Source organism: Scatophagus argus, chromosome 15 (assembly GCF_020382885.2).
Source record: "Scatophagus argus isolate fScaArg1 chromosome 15, fScaArg1.pri, whole genome shotgun sequence".
NCBI classification, from domain to species: Eukaryota; Metazoa; Chordata; class Actinopteri; family Scatophagidae; genus Scatophagus; species Scatophagus argus.
Window position 1 is genome coordinate 15,756,322 of NC_058507.1, and position 19,678 is coordinate 15,775,999.

Sequence of the window (19,678 nt, forward strand, 5' to 3'; positions counted from 1 at the left end):
TGGTGCAACATACACACAGCTTGTAGGAGATTGCTGTTTGCACCTGTGCCTTTGCTAATCTAAACCACAAAACAAAACTTTGCATGAAACCATTTTTTTTTACTGTTCGCGCGTAGATTAAACCACATTTTTAAGTGACTGTTGTTGCCACTATAACATGGTTTCCTGAATTGTATTTCATGAAGAGAATTAAAAAAACATATCATGTCTAATCAAGATTGTTGTTCTTTAACAGGAAAAGTTTCCATTTGTTGAAGAAAAACTCCAAACTCTTAAGGGAACTGAAAAACTTGGATTCCAGGCAGTGGTAATGCCTTTTAACTTCTGGAATTGTATTTCATGTGGTGTTCTGCATAATAAGTCATACATAAGTGAAGTTAACACTGGTTAGAAGTCGGACTGTCGCTTAAAGCAGCATCATATTGCCCTGTCACTCCCTTCCTTTGCCATGATTTTACTAAGTTGTACTATCTCTTGCCAATCCCTGCGCCTAGAGTCCCCCACTGTCAGTATTGCTGCTTTACTCTGTCTCTCTTAGGCCAATCAATAAGTACTCCACACATTGCTAATGACAGGAGCTTATTAAAGACGTCCCTCAGGATCGGGCTTCTTTCTCCCAGATTGCCTGACTTGGTCGGGCAACCTGTGCACAAGCATGCAAAGTGTCCTAAATCTACCCCAGGATGATGTACTGCCATGGCAACAGGGAAAGGAGAGAGGGTGTTTGGGGTGGGCGTGTGGGGTGAGGGCAGTCATTCTTTTTTTAAATCATGTCAGAGCTGGAGAGATAATGGAAAAATTTTCCTGACAAACTTGTTGGGGTTTTTTTTTTTCACATTCTCTTCCTGATTTTATTTAACAGCTCGAGTCTTTTAATTCATTGCATTCACATTTCAAAGCATTTACATCTGAAGTGGCTTGAGTAGTGAGAAGCTTTTCAAGTTCTGTTGCATTTACAAAATTGGCCACTGTGTTGCTGTTCTTTTAATAATGGCTACGATATGTTTTGTTTTTTAGTCGAGAGACGCACAAGATTGCTGTCTTCTACATTGGAGAGGGCCAAGAGGACAAGTGCTCCATCTTGTCAAACAGTGCAGGCAGTCAGGCCTATGAAGACTTTGTGTCTGGACTGGGATGGGAGGTGCAGACAACCACACCCTCAAATAAACGCCCCTGTATCCATAGATACAACCGAAATTAACACACACCAATGTACATGCCTGTTCAGAAAACTCTAAACTGTACGTGTATCCCTTAGGTGGACTTGGCCACACACTGTGGCTTTATGGGTGGCCTCCAGAGGAATGGCAGCACAGGCCTAACAGCTCCTTACTATGCTACCTCCACCGTGGAGGCCATCTTCCACGTATCTACTCGTATGCCATCTGATTCTGATGACTGCATCACCAAAAAGGTAAAAAGTGTTGCATGAGTCAATGAATGTTTTTAATCTGTGTTATGGAGGTGTTTTCCTGCCTGTCTTTGACCTTTCCATTGCCATAGTATGTAGTTTTGAATTGCACGTCAAGTCGAGTATTAAAAAAAAAAAAGACACAATTCTACCGTGCCAGTTTGAATTTTGCAGTGAAATGGCTACACAGTTCTGCCTGACCATAGCAGTATGTTGTTGTAGCCTTCAGCTCCGTGTTAAGCTGTGTTCAGGAGGTGTGACTTCAGAGTGCGGGCATTGATTAGTGACCCCAGCCAAGCAGGCCTGAGGAGTAGAGAGTTGCAGGCGCGTGAGTGAAGAGAGGGCATGTGCCGCTGCGGTAATGAGTATGATTCTGCTAGCCCCTGCCCCCCTCCCTGTGTGCTGTGACCAGGGCCTGGATTCAGCCATTAGCTCTCCCTGCTAGGGCAGGCGCCTGCCGGATGCCGGCAGGATCCTTTTATCCAATTCCTGCTGCCGCCACAGGAGCGATCGATTGGGTTCTGCAGTGGGATTCTGAGCTGTAGTGCACCAGTACCAGTTAGCACGAAGAAATGAGCCGCAAGGCTCCTGCCCGTGCTGCCAATCTTCTCATGCAGTGCCCCGCTGTGAAGGGAAATTCATCAGGCTCTTCTCATATCCACCCCCCCCCCCCCCCCAGTCAACCACAGATCTCCCCCCTCTCGGTTTCACAAATAACCCCCTACCTATTCTAAACCCGTCTTGAACCTGTACTTAGTGACTTCAAAAATTAGTTTGTAAAGATTTTGACTATGGTTCGCCAGAGTGAGGCGCTGGAGGGGCGATCATGCCCAGAAAGGAGTGTGCTGCCACTCCACTTCTATTCATTTTGTTGGGAACTATAATTGCTGATGCTCACCTTGCACAGATCTCCACATCAGCCACAGGCCGAACAGAAATTAGGCAGGCTGGCTGCATGCACGGATGCTTCAGAAAGATGGGAGGGTTGGAATGAGAACTGGGCTTCCCTGTCAATTTAAAAATAACACTTTTAGTCCTGCAGTCACCCACTTTACTGCCTGTAACCATAGAAGCATACTGTGGGAGAACGATGGATGGGGGAGCTCTTGCTGGGCAGATTGCCTGTTTGAAGACGATTCGGGGGCGGGGGTTGGCTACAAAAGAGGGAAGAGGGGAAAAGAGGGAAAACCATGAATTCCTCAATCCAATTGTGGGTTTTAGGCAGTGCAGGCTGCAGCAGCAGCTGGCTTCAGTAATGCGGTTATCGAAGCGACCTGCAGGGTTGGGGTCAGGCCATGTAGACCGTGTGTGTGTGTGTCTGTGAAAGAGAGGGAGATTGACGGGTGCCTTAGCTATCACATTCACCCCCAGGCACCAAAGCTTAACTGGGTGCCGCAGGTTGTTTTTATAGGGAACTCCTTGTGTTCTGCAGTCCTCTGGTCTGCTGTCTCTATGTGTGTGAAGCCCATTTGCTGGGTGGGAGGTCAAAGAGGGCTAATTGGACAAGAGCCTTTGACTTGAATCACATTTTATTAAAGAAGTCTCAAACATTTGGATGTGATTAACGAGGAAGTAAATAGACTGGTGTAGAAGATGATTGACTGGAGCATAAGCATCCTCATTAAACTTGTGATTAAGCTCATCCAAATGCTAATATCTTAACCCAAATTAACATCCCAGTGTTGATTGTCTACTGCAAATGCATATTCAACATTTTCTCTGAAATTGTCCCAGTGACTGACCTGGTTGGTACCTGCTGATCCTTGGACAGACAGACTGAACTGGCAAGCTCCAGTAATCAGCATGCCGTGGATTTGTTTAAGATTACCGCATTACCATAATTAAAGGCTTATAATAGAATGTGCTAATTGCATTTTTGGTGGCGAGGGCATGTTTCTTAATGGCTCATTAGAGCCACAGTACATTGGCAGATGTTGTCCTCTGAGTAGATACTCACTTTTCAGTGTCCATGATACCCCAGAAAACATCAGTGGACTACCAGATAATAAATGATCTGCACTTGTCAGGGTATATAATGTAGCAAAGTCTGCCAGTTTTACTTTGGAAAGAGGAAAGCTGTTTACCTGTTTTAAACTGGTCTCAGTCAATTTCCTGTCATTTAAGTGTATCTTCTTGCCCTGCCCAGTTTCATTTGTGTTTGTGAATAGAGTGGAAATGGGAAGCAATTTAATCTCTGATGGAGAAAGTTAATTGGATTTGAATTATTTGGTTTTGAAATGCTCAATTTTGTGCATTTTGTGTTTGCAATTTGAATTTGTAATGAAAAAGCTATAAAAAGAGTCAAACCAGAGCCCAGACCTCTATTTAAACCATTGTTTTCAAACAAAGTTTGTGATTGAGCTGTAAGCACTTATCTTGGTTTTGCACCTGCTGTATTTATGTGTCATCTTTCAGATACTCCAACAGTGCTTATACTGGAATAAACATTAAATAAAATGATGCTGTATGCAATGATAAAAGCCAGTTTATGCTACTTTATTTACAGAAATTTGACTGATCTGTCAGCAGCAAATCTTCTTTAATCAGTCAACTCAGAGAAATCAGCAGTTTTAATTAAGGTAGCGGTGCATTTCATTTGGTCATCTGTCGCAACAAGTGACAAAGGAAGTTGGTGAGCATGAATAAACATTACCTCGTCTGCCAACATTACATAGATAGATCTTCGTAATATTGTTTGTTTAATTATGAAGATTGCAACTCCCATGATCCCTCGATACTTATATCTTTTGTTTTGTTTTGACTGAGAGGCCACTAACAGCAGAAATTACATACTTTGCATAAACATTCACTTGATGATGAACTGGTGATATTTTGTATCCAAAAGGTCAAAGGTCAAAATCACTGTGGAATCTTGAATGTCCTGCAACAACATCAGGTCATTGTTGTTGCACCAGGTGACAAAACTCTCTATCAGTCATTTGTAAAAAATAGTCTCTAAGTGAAGACAGCATGTTTCACTGGAAGTTATTCACCGGATTCACTCACGTTAGTGCAGCCGTGACTTCCATAACTTCCATCCCCCCAAAACTTCACTTACTCCTTTTTTATTACATATCTTCAAAGCCTTCACTACATACAGAAATCTTAACTGTTTGACAAAGACATACAAACACAAGACTAAGTGTGTGTCGGCACATATGTATCACTTTATGTGTGTAAGAAAAACCTAAAAGAATAATAGCTTGCACTCGCCAGGCACTTGATTAGACTGATTTTGTTTGTTTGGCAGCTGCGTCACCTGGGAAATGATGAGGTGCACATAGTGTGGTCAGAGCACACCAGGGACTACCGACGTGGCATCATCCCAACTGACTTTGGAGACGTGCTGATTATCATCTACCCGATGAAGAACCACATGTATTTCATCCAGATCATGAAAAAGCCACAGGTAAACCACTGCAGTCAGTGAGTGGATTTTGTAAAGATTATTGTCCACTATATGCCTACGACTCATTGGAAATGAAACATTACATTTATTGCATGTTTGTGAACATTTTTTGATCCAGCTGCATTTGTACTAAGATGCCAAAGTGTAGCATTTGCCAGCCACAGTAAGCAAAAAAACTATCAGGTTATTTTCAGCATTAATTTCCAGTTTCTGTTCATGAGTTAAAGCCTTTCTTCTCTCTTCCTTTGAGTTTTATGGATTCTTTTTCCTGTTGTGGTTTCTGTCTAAAGGCTCTGAGTTCCCCTTTCTCCAGCAGTGCATTATTACCCACACTGTGGGTATGTTCTCTCAGAGATGGTTACTACCCTTTCTTGGCTTGCTTTCATCTTGGTTACTCAGCACTCGATGTGTGGCCTTTCAGAGGACAGTGAATTTTCTTTGTTGGACAATGGCTGACTTCAAATGTTCAGACAGAACCACAATATTTTCCATATGAACAATATTCTGATGAAAAAATGTTTCCATCATATAGTCTCTTATGTATTTCTCACTTTTGTCTTTCAAGTAATTATTGAGAGAAATGCATAACATAGTGCAAGAAACAATAGAGTCTCAGCTTGGCTTTACTGAAACGATCTTAGCCCCAGAGCATCTACCATCCCTGTGGAGAAATGACTGTTGTGCCCCTGTGGTGCTTCCCATGTCCTATAGTCAAGCATTTGTTTGCCCACCTGTTTTATTGCTGTAGAAAAACGGTAAATATTTATACAGTGTTTAATCCTCAGCTGTGTATGATGGTCATAGACCAGCCCAATGGAGAAGTTACTGTCAGGTATTTCTGCAGGTTGGTGGGCTGTATTTGTTTCATATGGTGTTAATTATATTACAGTATTTCCTTCACAAATATTCATCAGTGATTTACTCTTTTGTAGAATTTTCATCACCACTCTAAATTATTATGATAACAAATTATTTCCATCTCTGTGGGGATTGGAATGTTACCACTCATTGCTATACTTACCCTACAGGTAACTGCATTCATTAAGACCCTATGAGAGACTGTTTGGATTATTTTTGTTGTACAGTTAAGCATGTATGTTGTACAGAAGCGTGACATTTAATACTCAATTATGCACAAAGTCAAGCATACATTAAGTTTTAATACCTTAACAGTTGCAGGTGGTTCTCAGATGATATCGCCAATATATATTTTAGCCTCACTCCAGTGGAGGGTTTCTGCAGCCAAAGCACAGCCACTGTTCTGCCTCCCAATCCCACCAAGCAAGCGAGAGCTTTAAATTTTCCACCTCCAAAATCATGGAAAAATTATATCTTCTCATGTGTTGGTATACACACTGTTACCCCATTTATCTGGTATGTGATTAAGTTGATACATCTGTATCATCTCTGATTAAAATCCATTTATAGTAGATTTTGATTGGTTGTTATACTTGCTGAACTACCAAGTAGAAGACAGCAGGACTTTTTGGAGAGACTTTGACATTCACGTCAACTTCCAGGTCAACGACCATTGAGCTTCTGTGATTAAGGGCCCCTTCTAATATGCATGAACAGACGCGTGGACCCACAGACGTTCACACACTGCAACTAAAATGCATATTGCTCCTTTGTATTTGTTCAGTAGGTCAATATGAGGACATTGTTTAGTACTGATTGTCATTTTAATTTCATTTACCTAACATTGATTCGCATTAGATATGTGTGACTGTCATGCAAAATTAGGTAAAAAAAAAAAATCTAATTTCAACTTGAACCCTTGCCCTAAGCAGATGGAAAAACGGTTAAAAAAAGAACCTTTATAATTTCTGGGCACCTAAATGTGCAATGACAGGACAATGATCAAATTGACTTTGAATCAGTGTCGAAGTTTTGGTGTCTCACGGTTTTTTTTCTCTCTCCCTCTCAACATCCCCAGGTTCCTTTCTTTGGTCCCCTGTTTAATGGCGCCATTATCACTGGGACGCTGCTGCCAAGCTTGGTGCGGGCCACCTGTATCAATGCCAGCAGAGCTGTCAAGTCTCGGCTGACTCTGTACCAGAGCTTGTATCCTTTACTCCTCATGCCTTCTGCTTCATTTACTCTTCACTATCCCAGATGGGAATAGCTCATCAGAGGAATTGAACAATTTAAAAAAAATAAACCATTGATTACCCACACAGCTGAGACCGTTACGGTTATGAGCATACATATTGTGATATTTTTAGAGTGATTTCATTGGATGTATAACACCACTGAGCTTAAACTTTCAGAACAGAGGCCCATTTGGGAAAATTCGTTGAGACATGTGGCGTGCTTGTCACATCAGCCAACGCACACAGCTGAGTGCTGACACTGATCTTTATGGGCTGGCTGATTTACATACGGCTATTAGGCCAGGGCTGTTCCACTGCCTGGAGCAACATGGGAGGTTGCAAGGGGCTGTTTTAGGCAGGAACACAGATATATGTCATCATCTATCACTACCAGTTTATGGAGCCCAAGGAGAGCTGAAATAAGAACACCCTCTGCAAATGCATACAAGTGCATACACACACACAAGTGTGTGCACACGCACGCATCCATCCATCCATCCAACAGTGTGCTGTTAAGAGCCTGACTCCAGCTGTAGTTGTCAGTTGGTTTAAAGGGAGTGTAATCACCAATGGAGATGAATTAGCATGTGAATGCCAGCAGCAGAGTTGTGGGGGGGGGAACTCGGGTCGGGATGGCCCCTGGAGGGGGAAACCTGATCTCCCTTAACGCCCTGCTCGTTCTCGGACAGCATGCACGGCACCGCCTCACCAGAACCACGCTACCCCTCTGGCTGTTGCTATAGAAACCTCCCCCAAGGAGGTTTCATTTTGGTGGAAGATGAGGATCTATTGTTTTTAAGACACTGGCATATTTTAAAAAGTTGTTGTTTTTATTGTCAAGTCCTTGTTTTGTGGTCTTTTGCAACAAAGGCCTTAAATGATCTTAAATTAAACCGCAACACAGTCTGCGTGTGTTTATAGTTAGGTGTGTGTAAGTATGTGTATGTGTGTATGCATTTCACAGTGCATCACATCCCCTGGCCCCACCACCCCTTTATCAGGCCTTGTCTGTGTGTCCCTGGGGGCACCCTGAGTGACAGATGTCTGTTACCCGACGCCAAGTGAATTAGCCCAGCACTGACTCTCAGTGCTTTGGTGGGGGGGGGGCAGCCACAGGCCTGAATGCCTCTGTGAGACTCAGAGGGTCGGAGGGAAGGAGGGGACAGTACCGGGCCTATGCTGAGCCACCAAAGCCTTACCTGGCATTCCTTAGCAGAAGAGCAGACAGCACAAAGGCATGATCTATGAGAGGAGATAAGCGCTGCCTCTGGAGTTCTGGCACTGATAGGCTGCCAGGCCTCACACACTCCAAAACAGGAGATGAATGAATGTGCCAGGCGAAGCACACTGCCAGCATGAGTATCTCTGTGTCTTTTTTTCGGCTTTTTGTCTGCCTAGCTAAAGGGTTTGTGAGGACAGAACAAAAATGTTTGTTCTAAACCATGTGAAAAGTGATAACCAAGTATTTAGGTTTTCAGGGAATTGGGGTCACAGGATGTCCTGACTGACAAATGTCACAAACCATAAATGAATCAGCGGGTGGAGTTACTTCTTTATATGCTTTCATCATTGGATTTGCTGTTGTATTGTACAAGCCTTTTGCACTTTTGCCTCTCCAGTTGCCATTCTTCCATCTTCTCAGGTTATGTGGCTCTTTATCTTTCACAGGTTGGAACAATGACCCAATCTTTTTTTTTTTTTTCTGGTATGTGTGTTTTTTTGTGCAGGATGAAAATCCTCATCCTTAGTTTACCCCTTCACAATGCCTTAACAATCCACAGTCTGCTGCCTGCCTGTGAGGCCACTCTCCAAGGTAATTAGTTGAATATTTCTTCAAAGAGAAGCTATATGACCCCCGTGTGTCCAGATAAAAGGCCAGTATGGTGCTGCGGCTCCCTCTCTCGCTCTGTTGCAAGGCTCGAGAGGACTCCAGCAGCCTGCTGCAATGTTCACAGAATCTCTCAGGCTAATAGGATTTGATATTAAAAATGACCACCACCAGCATTTTTCGGAAAATAGACACACACGGGCTACAAGAGTGTTTTTCAGATAGATACTCCCTCTTTGCTGTTTTTTTTTCTAATTGTTTCCTCTGTCTCTCCCTCTACTCCTTTTCCTCCATCTCTGGTTTGCGAAATATTGTATAGTGCCCAGCTCTCATTGTCACTTAGAATTTCTCTCAATTTCTTCTGTCAAGACCTGACCATGCCCTCATAGACTACATATCACAAGCCTCTCACAGACAACTCATAATGTATCATCTATTATTTATATGCCTGATGGAAAATGCAGCTGGTCTGGCTTTGTGTGTTCTGAGTGTATTGTCTGCAACTAGTCCACGCTTCACAGCTGCATTTGGAATAACCACACACCAGTGACCACAAAATGTTCAATCGAAAACAGCTTAAGTTTTTATTAAAGCACCATTCTTTTCATCGATTTGTCAGCCATACAGTAGAATAAGTGAATGTCATTTTGTTCCTCTATTAATGGCACTTGTTACTGCATGCGCACAGTGTATGGTATATTGGCTAGAAGGAGACAATGAGTTTGTGTCACCTGAATCCAGCCTTTCACCGGATGGCTTTGCTGTCTGCTGCCATTTACTGTATGATGAAGATCCTTCATACTGTCACTGTAGAATGATGTCTTCATCCAGCAGCTGGGATTCATTTCTCTCTTCTGCAAGCACTCGACTTTGATGTGCCGTCCATCACTCTTCGTGAAGGGATTATTGTTAAGTGTAAAAACTGTCTGCATTTGTGTGTGTGTGTTGGGGAGATGGCAAGTTTCTAATAGGTGAGACAGTGTGGAACTGACCTTGATTCAGAGACATAGCCTTCCTACTGGACAGAATCAATAGTTTTTGCACACTGCCCTTAGTCCCCATCCTCTGTTCTGACACACACATAAACACACGCACACACGCAGATCCATCTCCAGGCAGCGATCAATAACCATAATCTGTTTCTGCCCATCGCCAGTCATGCGAGCCAGGCTTTTAGATACTGTGTGTGTGTGTGTGTGTGTGTGTGTGTGTGTGTGTGTGTGCGCGCAGTAGCAGAAAGAAGAGGAGGGTGCTTGATCCTTTCAGTGGAACCCAGAAAGCTGCTAAAGTCTGTCATGTTCCCTCACAGGCTCATATGAGATCTACAGTCCCCCAGCACCACTGAAGGCCAAAACGAGATGTACATAATTACAATGGCTGTGTTCTGAAAACATGATGGATATGATATCCTGTATGTAGGCTTTTGTATGCTGTTGCTGCCCCCCCCCAGACGGCATCATAATTATTACAGTCACTGCATTGACACTGACATATTCTCACACCCCTTCTGAGCAAGTTATTGTCCCACTCTCACTGTGTCTTTGTCTGATGGCAGTGCTCTCCTTTGTATACTGTAAGATTCCTCACCTAGCGGAGATGAAAGTGTGTCTATATGCATGATAGGATGTCATGAATAGGATCTGCCATGTTAGTGTTGTCTCACATGAATTATTAAGCATCGCTGATAGGTCTAATTTGCCAGCTGTTGTGCCATAACTGTCGGCAGTCTCATAGATAATACTCAGCAGTCTATATCACTGTGGAACACAGTGCTTGACTGGGCACAGTGAGACGCCAGCTAGTCATTATTTACTGGATTTGTGTAGCAGTCTGAGCCGATGTGAATGTAACTAGCCAGCTTCCTGTTTATGTAAAACAGGGCTGAAACTGTCCTGTGAGTGTGCCCCCAAGTAATTTGTAATATACAGTAAAATTCTTGAGTAGGGAGTTGGGGGTTCAGTTAGGGTCCATTTCTGAGTGTAAATGTCCCTGCTTGGAGAAAGCTGCTCTCCAAGCTCTGTCAAAGCTGGCTTTGACAGAGCGGTTGAGAGTTTACACAGTATTTGCGGGGCTACACAGAGAGGAGGGGTCTCTCCCCCACTGAATGTTTTAACCTAATCCCATTATCAGTGTAGCGCACTGCCTCCCATCTCTTTCCCCCTCCTTATCCCCACCCCTCCAGCCCTACTCTCCAGCTGACCAGCTGTTCCTGCCGGGACCCACGACAATGTCCGATGTGTTCAGATCACTGAGTACCCCTCCAATCTCCAACACACACACAAATACACAGAGCACATGCACAACCAAAGCAATTGCCTTGTCCATTGCTGGAGTGTTAGTTAGGGGGAAAGGGGTTAGCTTTGTGGGTGAGGAGGGGGGCAAGCACAGGCCTGTCAAACCAAGAGCCCTGACTCAGGAGGCAGCCCAGCTCGGATGGCATATGGCGTCTAGCTTCATACAACATGCAAAAGTATTCTCTCCCTTCAACCCCCATCCCCTCATCCACACTCCCCTCTCCCCGTCTCCCTCCCCTGCTGCTAATGCAGAATGACTCATAGCATTACTCATTTTTTTTCTCCCTCTGCCCCCCACCACTCCCCACATCAGTTCCTCCTCCTCTTGCCACCCAGCCTGTAACAAAAGGCGTCCGCTGCATGGCACCCACACCCAGAAAGCCCTGGGGGCCCAGTGCAGCCCAGCCCAGGCTGCACTCTGAGGTCTGAGCTTCATGGGGGCCGCCCCTTTTAAACACAGGTACAGCAGGCGTGGAACCAGACGGCCAACAGCAGGGACCCACAGCCCTGCCTGGGGTAGCGTACACACACTGCTGGTGTCAAACTGTTGTGCCTGTTTGTGCATGTGTTTCTGTTTGTATGCATACAGAAGCCGCTGTTATTTTGTAGCTAATCTAGTACTACAAAATCGTCATTCTTTGTGTGTCCCAATTAACCTTTCTGACAAATTAGGATAATCTTTATTTGGCAAAGGGATAGAAGGGCTCCTTAAATCATAATTTACAGCTGTATTAATTCAGTTTATTTCACATTTTGATTTATTTTACAATAAACCACATTTTTATGCATTGCATAACATATTAAGAGACCATGTAGAACCCGAATAGCCTAGTGTAACCGAAAGAATGTCACGCTCCGTGTATTTTTAAACTTGAACCCCCACCCTCACGCCCCTCCCCTTCTCCCTCCGTCTGTTATGCATTCATGTCTGACATCTGTGTGTTTGTGAGCGGCAAAGTGAAAGCCAGCATGACTGGAGTCGCCTTCTATTAGTTGGGGACGGGACAAAATATCACTTTCATATCATATCAGTTTTATGGCTTATCAGTTTATTCTGATACTCTTAAACTTCAAAACTGCAATGCTGAATTTTTCTAGAATTTTCACTATAATCAATATTTAAACAAAAATATATATCCTCAAAGTACATAGACAGTCCAGGTTTAGGTGTTTTCTGTGCTCATTTCTAAAGGTCATGCATTATATAAAGAACAAGTTATCAGTTATAGAAATGACAATTTCTTGACTATTTCTAAGGACACAATTACATATTACAGTGTAATTTACAGAAAGCATGTCATGGTATCATGTTGAAAAAGTCTTAGAAGTCTTAGGTTAACATGACTTTAATGTATTAATTACATTTTGCATACACTTTAACATGTAGGCCTAACAGTGCAATCACCCCACATTGGATACTATACTGTAAAGGAATCACTGACAGTGTTGGTTTGCGTGTGAACACTCATCAAGACCATACCCATGGAAGGACTGTCAAAAAACACAGCAAATGTCCTCTCTAAATATCAGCAACAAATGAAATCGCTGTAATAGCTTTCTTGCTAATAGGTTATCAGCCAGAATACCCTGACCCCAGTGTTACCACTAGGCTAGTACCGACTACATTGCCGTTAAGAAGACATGCTCATTGTGATTGATGAGAGGTGGTGCTGCTTCTAGCACGGGAGTAAAACCCTGTCTGTCTGCTTTAAGTGATAAGCATCCAGCTAGCCATTCCATCTGTTCCCCCTAGCCCTGTTTAATTAATGAACTTTCTTTCTCCGCCCTGTAGCCAGCCAGTGCAACACTAAAGCAAAAGCTGTTAGCCCTCTCAGGTTATCCAAATGGATGCATGTTCTTGTCCCCCACCCCCCTCCTCAATGGGTGCGTTCTCATTGATTAGTTATGTTTTGTTTTTCCCTCTTTTGTCTCCAGGTTCTTGAAGGGAGGGTTAATGAGCTTTCCTGGCAAGCTGTAACGCTTGGAATCCGGGGATAAATGGGAATAATTTTGTTGTTTTTTTTGTTTTGTTTTTGTGATGGACTTGGCAGAGATGTGAAGCCTCGTGCCACCATGTGTGTTTGTGTGTGTGAGTGTGTACGTAAATGGTAATGTGTGTTTGTTTGGATTTGTTTGGATGGCTGTGAGCTGGGGTATATTGCATTTCATCCCTGCTGGTCCATTATTCCTCTTCAGAAGCAGGGAATCTGGAACTCTCTTTAAGAGTTGGCTCTATCACTATTCCTCTTCTAGCCATCTCAGCAAAACTCTTGTGCTGCCCTCCTTTTTTTGCCACCAAGTACTCTCTCCCTTCTTTTATGTCTCCTCTTCCTCCCATGTCTCTTGTTACAAGGCAGTGGACAGCCCTTTGTCCAGCCAAAGCTGCCCTCTTTTGTTTGTGCGGCCTTTTTTATCCTTGTGCTAATCGCCATGGTCGTGTGCCTGAGTTGGACCCCATATTTCACGCTCGGCTTTCCTTTGTTTGACACACCGCCCCTGATAAGAATCCCAATTCTAGGGCCTCTCTGATATTGAAATCCAACAGCGGTGTAGAAAGAGCCTTCAATCATCCATTATCTGTGCTCCAGTGATTACCATTCAATCTCCCAGGGTCCATGCTCCTCATCACCGGCCCCAGAGCTGAGGCCGTCCCCTGAAAGAGCCCGCATCCCTTAACGCCTGTGTCACATGCAAGCATATCCATAGATATTTCTGATGCCGTCTCAAGACAGCCCCGCATTGAATGCTGCTGGGAAATGTCAGGGAAATGTCACTCATCGTTCTCCGCTGGAATCTCTCAGTCTCTGATGTGGCCCTGGGTTTTTTGGGACTCTTGTGAAGACACCTTGTGACATTATTGGGTTTCTTTGTCCCTAAATGGCTATTGAATTTTCAATTCTCTTTTTTTGTTCGGAGACTGGGATTGCTCTTTTCCTTTTTTACATAAGGCTGCTTTGCTTTTAATGTCACAGACTTAATTGGCTGTTTTAAGAAGGAATTAGTTGATTATTTATAAGTTGCACATTAATGCCTCTTTAAATGGTTCAAAGGCAGTGTCTACTCCTCTGCTGGCCTGTGGCCATTGTTCTCTTTTGGAGGATGTCCTTGTGCCTCACAGCATTTGCATTTTTGCACTAAAAGGAATTTTCTGCATTGACAGACAAGGCAAGGCAAACAAAGCAATAACAAAAAACAAAACATTTAAGTATGCGTCGCTGTGCATTGTCTGCCTCTTCTTACAGAAAGCAGCCTTTGATGTGTTAATACTAATAGTCCGTGTTTCATTGTCAAGTGGCGGTTGTGGCTGAAAGCGAAGCGCTGAGAAATATCGGCCAAATCTTCCTGTGTCTCTCCACTGCAACAGGCTTTAACAATATTGAGTTTGATGTCAAACAAAGAGAAAGTATCGTTGGTTACAGACGCAGTCAGAACATATTCTAGTAGTGGGAGTTTTAAGAAAAAACTAAATGCATTCTTGTCATTCAGTATTCCATTAATATTAGGATTGGTAACACCTGTTTTCTTCATTTATCCTACTTTTTGTTTTTGTTGTGGTTGAAATTTAAGAACTGCTTTGTTCTGCAGACATCCATTTATCCAACATTCTATGTTTAAATACACAACAGCTCTCAGTACCTTTGTTTAATGTAGTGTACACATCTTCATTAGTTATGTATAGCCTCTAATTACTATTGATGAGACTGTAGCTGATTTGGGGACAAATCTATAGCTTTTGTTATTCTAATGAGTGTTATTTACCCTCAGATCTCCAAGCCAGGGGGCTTTGGAATGGGGCTTTGTGCAGGCAGATATAGCTGTGCTGCTTTAGCTACACCCACTTGTTTTTGTATCTGCAGACTTTGACAAAATCCAGTTTGCCTCCCCCCACATCATCACCCGTCTGCGTGGATGTATAGCACTTCCCGCTCCTCCATCTGTTTTTGTCCACCCATGAAAAGGCCCATTATAATCTGCAGGATGCACTGTTGATGTGCCGCTAGCTCGGCTTGAGCCAATCAAAGCATCACACTGAACTTAGACCACGAATCCACGATGCCCTAAACCCTCCCCCAAGTTCATTTTTATTATCTAGGTGCTCTGTCTGAGATCTTCAGTTGAACAAGTTTTTATAACAACATTGTCTCCATCATCCCTTTCCTCCTATAAAAGCTTCTAGTCTGAATGGACCTCTGTGCATGCCTGCTGGATGATGGCAAGCTCCTGATTAACCCTGGAGTGACTAGCTAATGTCATTGAAGGAGGGCCACCTGGCTATGAGACTGTACAGTCAGCTGCCACTGAAGGGCCAGAATAGGAGACGACCAGGTGTTGGGCTCCAACCCCCCTAATTGTTGCCATGTAATAGCCTGCTTGACTGCACAATATAGCCCAGGGGCGAGGATTAGGAAAAAGCTGTTGCCAACACAGAAGTCCATTTTCTTTTTTGCCAAGGTTTTTGTTTGTGGGTTTCTTTCTGTATGCGTCCTTAAGTGTATATACATATACACACCTTTGCAATCCTCCTCATCCATTACACTTACACCAGGTAGAAGACTTGTCCCCTTTTCCTGTCTGGCTCCCACCCTCTTATCCATCCAGCACCTTATTTTCAGACAGACACCACTATATATTTGCTTTTTGATTGACAAGTCTAAAAGTTGAATGGAGTAAGGATGTTCATGTGAAAGGCACTTGCACTCTTTTTTTCAATCTGAGGGCTCGCTGTAGAGATTGCCTTCATTGCCTACCTTTGCATCATATCCTTGGCTCTTCAACAACAATATATTCATCCATCATCATCATTTTGACAAAATGATGTGAACAAATTGGCCCGACGGTCCAGTGTCTGCATGTGTAATTTTTCATATCCCATCGCAGTCACAATGGCATTGATTGAAATGTGTCCAAAATGAAAGTATGAGGGCAAATAAAATCACTCTTGCCCTTAGTAACTAACAATTTCTGTTTTCTGCATTCACCACAGCTTTAATCATATGTAACCTAGCACTAATCATTATCATTCCCCCTAAATGCCTGGCATTTTGCTTAAGGCCAGGCAGCTTAATTGGCCCGATGAACCTATCATAGAGGGTTGCCCCCTCTATGATGGAAGAACAAGAGATTTCAGCGAGTTTTAGTGGGGATGCAGACAGAGATGCTTGGCATTAAGGCATCACACTTATTCTCTAGCACATGCCACAAGCCATCATTAAAATTGCAGAAGCCCATGTTCATTTTGCTTTAATATTTCATCAGCACTTGTCTGAACACTGTTATCTTAGGGTTAAAACCAGAGCCATTTGGCATGACCCAGAGTTTGCACACTCCTTCTGCAATTTAAGTGTCAATCGTGATTTCTAGTGTCAAGTAGATTACAGAATGCCAGGGTCCTCTGATGCTGTGATGTTTTAAGGTGAGTACAGTTGGCCAGAAACTGAGTTTGAGTCTGTAGCCTGATATTAATTATCACACTATAAATTTCATCATGAAAGCTAGAAGAAAGAAGAGATGAAATGCGTCATATGTAATCGGGTGGATTTCAATCAAAGTCTGTGTCTGTGGTGCCCTTCTCGGTTTCATTTTTGACTTTTTATTAAAAGTTCAAATTGAGATCAGATAGATGCCGTTGTTCCCTGTCTCGATTCTCAACAATTCAAATATCAGGAAGTGAAGGAAAACCATGATGCATACACACCTCAGATAACTCATAAGATGCACACCTTTGTCCTGACCTAATAATGTTTCCAGAAGGCTGAGGCATTCATGTCACTCTGGCCATCATCACCGACAAAGGGGACCTTCAGAGAGAACTCTCACCCAGCCAGTCACAGAACTGTATCTGTTAATCTTCATCCCTATGAGCCTTTTTGCTCATCTTATTATGACTTTCTGTTAATGCACAGTGGAGGCCTGTGTGACTGTCTGGCTATAATGGGCCTGTGTTTGATTAATCATGTCGATCCATTGTGTTTCACATCTAAGGCTGCTGCGTTAGGACTCATCAATGGACCAGAGTCCTTTGAAAAAGAGATGGGTTACAGACTCAGCTCATCTGAATACACAAGCCCAGTAGGCTTTGATGGCTGTCATGTTGTGTTGAACATACCATGCTACAACAAATTATGATGTCACCGGGTGTCTTGTGGTTATTCTGTTTCTCTGTGTTGTGAGTATGACTTGTTGCTCATTTATATTCTGTGAACTGCCTGCAATCAGTCGGTCCTTGAGGTCAACATTGACTTTGGTGTAGGTGCTGGTCTTATGATTTGTTGTGGAGCAGAAATCGATTTTTAGTGTCCCCCAGAGGAATGGTGGACTGCCAGAAACTAGAGAAAATGGGTGACTACTTCCTCCAGTCAGCTCATAAATAAGTTGGTCATGCCAGCTAGCAGACATCAGATTTTGTCTGCAGCTGTGGCAAACCTGTGTGAAATCACTGATGGGCAGTGATGATGTCACAGGTTAGCAGTGATGTCACAGCCATAACTTCCCATCCTGCTGTCTGAATGCCAGATGGACGGTGGAAAGGTGTGGAGGTTGGAGCTTAGAAAGCTCTTGCTGTGGGAAACTCACCCCTCTGGAGGTGTCATTAACCTGGGCTTACTGTTTGACCCGACTCCTTTGGGGCTCCTGAGCTCCCGTTTCCTGGACCTGCTCCTAATTAGGCTACTTGTTAAAACTCTCTGAAACCAGCTATTCCTCTGGAGCATATGATGTTGTGCATGTGTATGCACACCCAGAAAATGGACACACAAACACCTCCACTCATCATAATGCATCTGTGACACATTCAGACGTTTTCTCTCCTGCTGCTATGTCTACAGCAAAAAGCTGTTTAATGAGACACCAAGGTTTGAGTACCTGCCATATAAAATCGGAGTGGAGCACACACACACACACACACACACTACAATCACCCTACTGGCTAGTTTCTGTCATACACACTCTCACTTTATCCATCTCAATCTGTTGTTCCTTCCCACTCTGCCATTATTCCAGCAGCCAGCTTTATTGCCACATTCACTCTCTCTGTCCTTATCTTTTTTTGTCTCAGTGTCTCTCTGTCTAAATGTCTCTGTCTTTCTCCCCATTTTCCCATAATCACCTCACACCTCTAAGGGCCTCTGCTGAGACAAGCTTCACACCTCAGGCCTCGCTGTGACAACAGGTACCGCTGGCACTCACTGCCTGGCCTCTCTCCAATCAACACCTGCTCAGATTTATTCCTCTTTCTTCTCCTCTGCTTTCCCATCTTTTCTCCTCCCATCTTTCCATCTCCTCCTTCTTTCTCCTTAGTCCTATCTGTTGCTTTTGTGTCTCCACCAATCCTTCCCCGTCTGTCCCCTTTGTACACTTCCCAGACTCACTGCCATTTTTCTGCCTCTTATCTCTTTTTCCATAATGAGTAACAGTTCATCCATATGTAGTCCAATCAATTTCTCCATACCAGTTCCTCATGGAGATGGTACTGTGATCACTTCTTGATTTAAACATGTTCATGTTACACCAGTGTAGATTCTTTTCCTCCTGTGATACCCAGTGCAGTGACTGGTAAGAAGAGCATGTATATAAGTTGTCTAAAGATGTTTTCCTACCGATATTTGCCACCAGTCATTTGTCATATTTTACTTTGTAATTTACTACTTAAGCAATACACAAAACTGGCATGGATGGACAGTATTTCTGTGATAGTGTGCATGTGATATGAGGAGGTGAGACATTATGTCTTTCCAAAAAACATAATGACCACATCTGCTTTTTTTTTTTTTTTCTTCCCCCGCAAACCTGCTAACACTGGCACTCCGGCCCAACCAAGTACCCCCTACACACACATACCCCACCCCTTCCTCTTAACAGTCCAATTATGTGACTGCTGGGAGTCAATGGCGCTGTGAGCTACTCCTGAGCTCCTCTCCTTGCCAAGGTCAAGCTGATTGGCCCAGGTTAATGGGCAGATGTGGGGCTAAGAGAGGAGCGGGTCAAGCACCTAGAGGCAGCCTCCACCTCATCTCTAAACTGTCCCTCTTCACTACAAGAGCCCCTTTTACCACTAGCACTTCTCCAAACAGGATTAACCTTGGCTGCAGCTGTGGAGGCCCGAGGAGCACAGGAGTGGTCCCTCTACTTCTCTTTAACAAAAAAAAAAACACAGCCATTCAGTTTATTTTGGTATTCTTCAGGTCAAACTTCCAGAGTCATAAGGTCAACCATGTGTCCTCTCTGAGGATGTACCTACAGTGTGTCCTGATTGTGTCTTAAATTATTTTAGTTTAATGAAAGTCTGTGTTAACTTCAGCTAACTTTAGTTCACTGACAAACTTTGTAAAGTTAGTAGTCTTCACAGCTTTGAACAGTCATAAGGCATGATTCTCAGTAGAGGACTTCTTAACCATTTGCTGTCATCCAGGTTACCATGTTAAAGCAACGTCTAATATTCAGGATTGGCTGCATGTATTTCTTGTTGCTCCCACATTTCTTCCATCGTTTTTCCTCAAGTGCAACTTAATGCCCACACTGGTCTGTCATCGTGAACTGCACTTGTTGAGAAGTAGTCTGTGGTCCTGACTCATTTCACTGCAGCAACATACCCTGTTGAAATACGTTCAAAACTCAGTCTAGTATCTGTTCTGGTCACTGTCTAGT

The 19,678-nt window shown here is 43.4% G+C and overlaps 1 protein-coding gene across 5 annotated transcripts in view; it reads left to right on the top strand.

Moving 5' to 3' along the window:
- ralgapa2 (Ral GTPase activating protein catalytic subunit alpha 2) overlaps positions 1-19,678 on the top strand; it is an 85,420-nt gene that overhangs the window by 51,985 nt on the left and 13,757 nt on the right. For all 5 annotated transcript variants that reach the window (XM_046413864.1, XM_046413860.1, XM_046413862.1 and 2 more), the window contains 5 exons: positions 236-307; positions 1,018-1,141; positions 1,259-1,414; positions 4,662-4,820; positions 6,757-6,884. In XM_046413864.1, coding sequence (XP_046269820.1) covers positions 236-307; positions 1,018-1,141; positions 1,259-1,414; positions 4,662-4,820; positions 6,757-6,884 — 639 coding nt within the window. The remainder of the gene's footprint in view (positions 1-235; positions 308-1,017; positions 1,142-1,258; positions 1,415-4,661; positions 4,821-6,756; positions 6,885-19,678) is intronic.